Source organism: Musa acuminata, chromosome BXJ1-1, assembly GCF_036884655.1.
Source record: "Musa acuminata AAA Group cultivar baxijiao chromosome BXJ1-1, Cavendish_Baxijiao_AAA, whole genome shotgun sequence".
Classification (NCBI taxonomy): Eukaryota; Viridiplantae; Streptophyta; class Magnoliopsida; order Zingiberales; family Musaceae; genus Musa; species Musa acuminata.
The window spans coordinates 127879-136398 of record NC_088327.1 but is presented as its reverse complement, the minus strand read 5'-3'; the positions used below and the strand labels follow the sequence as shown (position 1 = coordinate 136398).

General features: G+C 42.7%; 2 protein-coding genes across 2 annotated transcripts; both read right to left on the bottom strand.

The window, feature by feature from the left end:
• Positions 1 to 266: 266 nt before the first annotated feature.
• LOC135679709 (heavy metal-associated isoprenylated plant protein 47-like) lies at positions 267 to 1099 on the bottom strand. Its single transcript, XM_065193693.1, has 3 exons — positions 998 to 1099; positions 816 to 894; positions 267 to 724 (listed from the first exon to the last, which is right to left on the bottom strand). The coding sequence occupies exons 1-3, from the start codon at positions 1004 to 1006 to the stop codon at positions 486 to 488; spliced, it is 327 nt and encodes a 108-aa protein (XP_065049765.1). The 5' UTR covers positions 1007 to 1099; the 3' UTR covers positions 267 to 485.
• Positions 1100 to 2798: 1699 nt separating this feature from the next.
• LOC103981104 (glucose-1-phosphate adenylyltransferase small subunit, chloroplastic/amyloplastic) lies at positions 2799 to 8361 on the bottom strand. The gene is made up of 9 exons (XM_009397707.3): positions 7963 to 8361; positions 6626 to 6922; positions 6095 to 6364; positions 5764 to 5943; positions 4746 to 4849; positions 4539 to 4650; positions 3566 to 3664; positions 3321 to 3440; positions 2799 to 3118 (listed from the first exon to the last, which is right to left on the bottom strand). The coding sequence occupies exons 1-9, from the start codon at positions 8239 to 8241 to the stop codon at positions 3002 to 3004; spliced, it is 1578 nt and encodes a 525-aa protein (XP_009395982.2). The 5' UTR covers positions 8242 to 8361; the 3' UTR covers positions 2799 to 3001.
• Positions 8362 to 8520: the final 159 nt, after the last annotated feature.

The following is an 8520-nucleotide window of genomic DNA, read 5'->3' as shown; positions in this document are numbered from 1 at the left end:
TGGATTTTAGGGAGTTCTCACCGGCAGAGGATTTGATGTATACATTGGCTCGATCCGGTTCACAATCGTTTCCGTGAACTACTGAGAGTTAGTGTTCACAGTCGCAACACATGTCTGCAGCAGATCCTACATCGCACACCGGAATCCTATAAGCGTACCAGAATGCAATGATCACCGAATCTCAAAATATTTTCGGGCAGTTTCCGAGTGTGATATGAGTTTAAGATCTTGTACTTGTAATTTAAGATTATTAAGTCCTGTCCAAATTCATCGATCGAACACAATTTCCGGACGGCGCAGCCAAAGCTGCTAACTCTGTAATACAATTAATCTAACGCAGCACAGAAGAAGCTAACTTCCAAGTCTGTCCATTTCGAGTCCTATTACATATGTTCCCCATTCGCTCTCGGCTCCAACCGTAGGCAACCCGAGAAGAAGCCGTTGACACTGGAGGAGTCGGACGACGTTGGTACGGAGACAGATGTCTACATGACGCTACAAGGGTCGTGATTCGCCTCCTGCCGAATCTCGTAGACATATGGTTGCGCCGGGCAGTATTGATACGGCCAACTATTGCCGGACGCCGCTGCTTCGTCCTTCTTCTTCTCTTCCGCTGACCCGACGATGACCAGCTCCCCATAGGCCATCTTCCTCCTGAGTACCATGGTCAGCGTAACCGAGTCAACCCCATCTCCCACGACCACCATTCTGTCACCTTCGAGTGCTGCAGATTTTTTTTGAGTGTGTTCACTAGGAAAACCAAAGTCCAGTCCAGACTGACAGCCGAAGCAAGGATGAAACGTTTAATTACCTACCAGGCAATCCGACGGCAGCCTTTAGAGCTTTGGAGCGCTTCTTGCTATCCTCCATCGACAGCTTCATCACCACCTTTTGCTGCATATATAAGATCAACATGCACGAACTAATTCATCCCGGGCACGCCACAACCTTTGCTCGACAAAATTAAAGACGAAGAATACCATTCCTCTGTACTCACCTTAACCATGCTGGCACCGGAAACTGCTGTTCGATCAGTGAACAATACCTATCCGAAGCTTTTCCTAGCTACTACTCGGATGCAACTGTCTCCGCTCCTCATATAGAGGAGCGCTGAAGTGACACACAATGGCCCGGAATTCGATCGAGTACTGACTACAGCAGTGGGGGCCACATCCTTCCTCGGTGGAAGCCGAGGAAGACACGGTATCTTCTTCGACCATGGAGTTGGCTCTCACGACGCCGTCTCCTGGTCTTTGAAGCACGCGTTTCCGTTAGGCGACGCTGATTGGTGAGACCCGGTAAGCATTGGTGAGTTCATGTGGCGACGAGTCTAGCCTGACACCGTGTCGTCTGCTGTTGCTATCGCTACAGAGAAGCCAATTAGGAGCATTCTGGTGATCGTGCATGGTCCCTACCGCCGACTGGGACATGGTTCCTAATTGTCTCCACCGATCCATCGAGATGGCTGGGCCGCTTGCTGCGCCGTGAGATCCCTCCGAGCCAAATGCATCATGTCACGTTCAGTTGCTTCGAGCAGCCCAATCCATGGAGAAGACATGGGGCTCTCTGCGTGCTTTCGATGTGACACAGCATTTTCTTTGTTCTCCGCGCCAAAAATATATGGTTCACGGACTCCGTCCAGGTAATTAGCTTGGTTAAACAAGGGTTTCCATGCATATTCCTGGACAAAGGTATTCCAGTGTGAGCCGAGGTTAGTGAGAGGAGTGGAATGCTTGCTTCTTTTTTTTGGTTTCTCGGCCTCTTAAGTGAGAAGAGGTCGTCCCAACTCACCTGTCTGTCGGTCTGCTCTCCCAGCTCGTAGAGCCAACGCCGGTCTCTCAACGAAGCTGTGAAGCTTCGTTTTCTACTAGACTTGATAAACAAGCTATTGCAAAGGCCTAAAAAATACACAACCTATTATTGTGTCTCTCATCCAAGGGAGACAGAGTCGCCAGTCTATGTTCAAATCAATTGACCTCAATGACGTCTCTCATCCAAGGGGCAGAGCGTCCCCAGTCTATGTTCAAATCAATAGACCTCAACAACGTACTTGACCAAAACAAATCCTCCAGCACAAAGATGTAATTCTCTTTCACCTGTTCCACTGGTGTGTGTGTATATATACATAGAGAGAGAGAGAGAGAGAGAGAGAGAGAGAGTGTGTGTGTGTGTGTGTGTGTGTGACCTCCGGACTCAACATTGAACCCGCAACGAGAAATAAACAGAGTGCATCAAGTGTAGTAGATAATGGATCAGAAGAGACGCCTTTGCATGGCTGTGTTGCTTGTACTACTCGTCTCCTTTTCCCCTGGAGCTGATTCAAGAGTCGCCCACCTCCTCACTGGTGCAGCCCATGGTATATACGAACTCTCTTCCTATTCCCGTAAGATTGTTGTTGATCTTTTACCATCGTAACTGTTTCTATCGTTGCAAACAAATAACGATCGATCATTAGGATCTATTTAGATCGGCTCAAGGAGCTGCACCTGTGCTGCTTTCCTTGGCTGGCGACAACCTCTTTCAAAGATTATCGTTCATATTCTTGCGTGCAGGTGATGATGTTCATGTGCAATTGCTTGAAGGGCATGAGATGACGCTACTCCGAGGACGTGGTGGAGACAGATTGCTCCGGGAAGATGGATATCCCGGGCCTCCCTCTCCTGCCAAAAACCCGTCGCCTGGCGTCGGCCATTAGCGCGCGCCACTCTTACATGGCTTCGCGTCACTACTGTCCTTCCACTTGTATCCCAATCCACCGCTTACTGTATCCATCTTAAAACGTTCGATTCAATTCGAGCTAAATCTGAACTCAGACTCGTACGATTTGCTATTATTGTGCTCCCACAAACATCATCAAAGTAATATATCGAAAAGAAACGTCTTGTCCGACAAAACAAATGCCACAGAAAAGGTTTTCCGTGAACGAGAAATATACGTAGCAACGGAAGATGAACAAAGCCCGAGACAGCAGACCACAGGCGTAGCAGTTTTACGTCGAGAACTAGATGACAGTTCCACTAGGAATCAGTGCATCTTTGATGACAGTGACGATGCCACTCTTGATGAAGTATCCGTCCGTCTCTCTTGCCGCTTCTTGCACGTTATCACAGTTGATGATCTGGGAAACCAGTGAACCATTATTTAGAGGCCAAAGAAAGAAAAAAAATTTGCTACCCTCTTGGGATAGAGTACTTTCCGGACATATTTGCGATTTTATGATTTGTCTATTTTTCTGACATCTAGAAAATCGATAATTAAGAAACATTAATGTAGCCACAGGAAAGATCTCAGTTTCAGTGCATAATCTGGGTTACTATTACCTTGACATTCTCCCCAATGCGAGCATTCTTGTCAATGATGGCTCTTTTGACGTGAGAATTTCTTCCGATGCCCATGGGAACACTGCCTTTTGCAGCTAACAGCCTCCTATCAGCATCAGTCTACAAGCGTGGTTTGCGACACAGAGTCAAAGACTAAATTATCTATTCCAACGAACAAGTATCATATATTACTTCTGGATTAACTAGTTCGGGTGGGTTTTTTTTCTTTCTTTCTATGGCATTACCTCATAATAATCTGCTCCCATCAGTAGAGTGTCTTCGAGGACTGCACCTTCTGATATACAAGAACGAAGACCAATTACAGAATGGTGGATCTTGCAGTTCTGCAAGGACATATGAAAGTAGTCTTTTTAAAATTTTGAGAGTTTAGCCATCTGGCACTTCCAAAATGAAATGAAACGGGATAATCCCAGGACCTAACTTTTTAGTAGACATGTATGGAGGCAGAGCTATGGAGTAAAAAAGCACATATGAGAAATACAAGTGTGCTTGTGCATGAGCACGCGCACACACACACACACACACAAGATCATCATATAAATGTCAACCATGTGCTGGAATTTAAGCATTCAGTGTCGCACAAAGAAAATCAGGCAAGGCATATGGAAGAAAAGATACGTAACACACAGCAATCATCAGTATGCTATACTGTTGCACATCTTACAGGATAAATTGTAATCTCTTTATTACTTTACCAACACCACATAGCCAGTTCGCCGGCAATTAGGTTTCCAAGCATTTTTTGCTTCTACAAAAAAGAATGCGAGATAACTGTGCTTCTATGGGTCCCAAGTCCATCCAGGAAATAAAAAAAGAAAAAAGAAAGAAACACTTAATACTTGCATTTAGACATTACATTCATGTCGAACATGTAAATAGGCATGCATTACATTGTTTCTGTATGAATAACAAACGTCACTTACAAATTGTTATAAAGCAGCAGACAGTAATGAATTCACAAGAACCAGATAGATTGAGATCTTGTAGCAGATAAATTTCTGATATTACCTAGTCATTGATTCGAGACAACATAAAATTAAGCTCCCAGAAACTATGTTACAAAGTTATGATACATATTGTTTAATTCACATATGGTAATTAAATTAGAGGGCATATTTCACTTATATTAACGACTAGTTGTAAAACAAATCTCAGACAAAAAAAAAGAAGAAAAAGATTGATATGCAGTGAACTCACCTTGATCACACATCCCTCGCCAATCACACTATCAGTTACATCAGCATCCAGCATCTTGGAAGGAGGTAAATATCGGGGTTGTGTATAAATTGGAGATGTACGATCATAAAAGCTGAAATCAATTTAAGATTCAATCAGTTACTAAAGCATGACATGCCTGTGAACACGGAAAAGCACATTATCTTATTTGTCTTCTGAGTAATCTACCTGAAATCTGGTACTGGCTTTTTAGTAATTCCAAGATTTGCATTGTAAAATGCCTCAATTGTACCAATGTCCTCCCAGTAACCATCATATAAATAAGCTTGTACCTGTTGTTCAAAATAAAACAATTAAGATCGGTCACTGATATTCTGAAAATAACTGAGAATCATAAAGATCTAGCATCTGAGTACTGTATGTTTGAGAAATTTAAATGTAGAGGAGCTATTTTGGTTGCAAAATTGATTGCCCATGCCATATGATCCCATGTTGGCTAGAGTACACCTTGTGAGTGTTGCCAACTGGCCACAAGGACAAGCCAGTGTCATACACACGAAATAGTTGGAGCATTGACTGGCTCTGACATGGCAGCAAAGGCACAAGTCAAACGACAGCATGGTATGAAAAACATGCCTTCCAGCTAAAGCAAGGTTATTCGAGTCATACATAAACCATGTGGAATAACTTGTACTTTTAAAAGCATGTAATCTTTAATAGTTTGCAGGTTTCAATAATTTTTTAGAGAATGATATAGGAATACTAAAATAATGGTGGTCCTAACACACACAGATGACCCAACTCAGCCTAGTACTGTGACACCCCAAGTGGTTTCACACTGGAAGTAAAATGATTTTGGCGATTTATAAGACTAGATGGATCCACTAACCACTATTTTGGGTTTTCCGGGAGAAAACTATTATGATGTCATAAAAGGCCATATGGACTTACTATCATTAATTTGGACTCCATCCATTTTGGGTTTTCTGGTTTCAGATTTGGTCCTATTAAGTTAATGAGTCAATTGGATTTATTTCATGAAAAATGTATCGAATGAACAGATATAGAGCATATAATGTGCCATGGAAGTTGTATAAGTTTTTGGCAAGTCCTCATCTTGGTAAGGGTGATTTTGCAATGCCTTTTTGCTGTTATGTGGGGTTACTCACTTCCAAGCATCTCAAAGAAATAAACATTAGGAAAAATAAATAAATGTATCATCTGTAGATCAATATATCAGACATACCCTCATCCCAACATTAGTTGCACCAGGGATAACTTCACTCCCAAAGTCATTTGCTCCAGCAAATTTATCACGAAGCAACTGCAACATTATATCCTTGCTGATCACATAGATACCCATACTAGCAATGAAAGGCATCTCTTTTGCTCTTTCATTGTCCAGGCCTAAAATTGTGGTATCAACCTGTAAAAATAAAAAGCAAAACAGACTTATTAGGACTAAAGACCTGCCGCTCACCGATCAATAATTTTATAAGGACAAGTAATAAACTTTGTGAACTGCACAACGATGAATGGTCTCACAAATCCAAGAACACTACTGAAAGAGTCTCTACCTTCATCGCCTTCAGCTGATCTCCTTTTGGCTTTTCTGCAAATTCAATTATCCGTCCTTCTTCATCAATTTTCATCAGACCAAAAGCAGTTGCACGTTTTTCATCCATTGGAAGCGCAGCCACAGTAATATCAGCGTTTGTTTCTCTGTGCGCTTGAATGAACTTCTCGTAGTCCATGCGATACAAATGGTCTCCGGCAAGAATTAGATACTCCATGACATTGTGCTCTTCAAAGAGCCACAGGTATTGCCTTACAGCATCAGCAGTACCCTAGGAACACATGGTAAACAGCATGCATTTAGCCAGCGAATAAAACTCTTAGTTTGAACTCCTGACATTTAAGGCAGGAGTCTTTTTCTAGTTGGAACTACTAGAAGGATAAAAAAGTTCCAAAAACGAGACTCCTCACAGGATCTGATACATCAAACCTTATTTAAGAGCAAGGAGGAACAATTAGATGGCGTATAGAGAACCAAGCCTTTATTTCAAGTAAATTCAAACTGAGATGAAAAGACCAAGATGTCATAGCACCTGAAACCAGTTTGGGTTCTCTGGACTCTGTTGCGCAGCAAGAACTTCAACAAAGCCTTCATTCTGGTAGCCACCCATGTTACTCGCATAGGCCCGTGAAAGATGGCGGTTCAGAGACGCAGAATTGAATTGTGTCAGAACGTAGATCTTTAAAATATTACTGTTCAAGCAATTGCTGACAGGAATGTCGATTAGCCTGTAGTTGGCTCCAAGTGGTACTGCAGGTTTAGCCCTCTTCTTTGTTAAAGGATACAACCTCGTCCCGGCTCCTCCCCCAAGTATAATACCCAAAACACTCTACGGAGAGAAAACAAAAAATCACCATTTCAAAACTTAATTATCTTAAATATGCCCATGACAATTAAGAAAACACACAAAAACAAACAAATTATAGAAAATAACCATCCACAAAGATGTGCATGAGGTGATCTTGTTGAATCATATAAATAAAACCATCAACCACCTTTGCTCCAGGCTAAGTTTGAAGCTACATTTTTAAAGTTGCGAATAATCTGCATGTACTTCCAAATATTTCAAGAAAACCAACATAAATAATAGTCAAATACACTATCGCAGGTAAGTTTCTTCTGAAACATAGAATTCACTTTTGTCTTGTGAAATATATGATCGATCCTATTTGCAATGTGTTCGACTAGCAACTTGTAGAAAATAGGCAACCCTCCAACCGTCTTATGCCGGTAGTCAATATCTCTTGCATATCTTGAAGAAGGTACATAAGATCTGAGAGAATCATAAATTGCGTCTCCATAAGTTATAGAACTTTTTACCGATGGAATCGATTCGTGCCTTGGCCGATTTGCTTTCCTAGGCAGAAACCTGCTAAATTTCTTATGAACATGTACTTCAGGTAACTGCGTCCTTTTCGTTTCTAAATGATGAACAAATCTTCACCAAATCACCGATCGTTTCTCCTTTTTATTTTCTAACTCGATTAAAAATCTAAAAGCTCGATTTAAAATCAATATTTGGGAAGAAAGAGGAAAAAAAAAAAAGCTAAAAAAGGTTCGTCTTAAAAGACAAGAAAGGATATAATGTGGATCTACGAAATGGTTGATAACAACATTCGAGAACAATCATCGACCTTGATGTAACCCAAGTATGTAGACCCGACAACTCTTCTACGAACCTAGGGGCGGACAAAGAGAAGAGGAGAAAATATTTTTTTTTTTTTTTTTTGGTAGCTTAATTTTGCCACAGAAACAAGCAATCAACCATATCAAGACCGATAACCATTCCAAGATCGCTTCCGATGACAAAATCTTTCTAAAGAAACCTTGTGGGCGTGTGAGGCAAATGTGCGTCCCACGCAAACTCACCCGGCTTGCATCAGGATCGAGGCAAGTCTGCGAGCTCCGCGAGTCGGAAACGGCTTTGGGGGAGACCAGGACCGGGGTCCTCGCACCGGACGCCGTCCTCCGCCCCGACGCAATCGCCGCCTTACGGAGGAGGAGGATATTATCGTTTCCACCGGAGACGTGGAAGGAAGAGGAAAGGCGGGGATTGGAAGATGCAAGGAAGGGCGTCGGAGATTTCCGATGGGCAGGATGAACGGAATTGTTGAGCGGCGGTAATTTTGCGATTCCCATCGCCGCCATCGCGACCGCCGGGTTTCGTAAACGAGCGACGGACGGAGCTTTTCTCGTCTGCGCTATAAAGAGCGAGCGAGTGGAGTAAATAGAAGCACAAGTTGTGAGGCGACGCTTCTCGATCGAAAGCTCGTGCACTGGTTGAGTATTAATCAATTTGATTAATATGATGACTTGGTTAACGTCCAATCCCAACAAATGGAGCAAACCGTACGCGTGTCCACCGAAGCGTCCGTCCGTTAAGGCAGCGGCGTGGGATCCTACCGGGGGACGGGGATGCGATCGGCC

Coding starts and splice junctions, on each gene's coding strand:
- LOC135679709 (XM_065193693.1), bottom strand. Junction 725..815: donor GGCTGCCGTCGGATTGCCTG/GTAGGTAATTAA, acceptor AAAAATCTGCAG/CACTCGAAGGTGACAGAATG.
- LOC103981104 (XM_009397707.3), bottom strand. CDS start 8,241: ATGGCGGCGATGGGAATCGCAAAATTACCGCCGCTCAACAATTCCGTT. Junction 5,944..6,094: donor ATCAGCTGAAGGCGATGAAG/GTAGAGACTCTT, acceptor TTATTTTTACAG/GTTGATACCACAATTTTAGG. Junction 3,665..4,538: donor GCGAGGGATGTGTGATCAAG/GTGAGTTCACTG, acceptor ATGTCCTTGCAG/AACTGCAAGATCCACCATTC.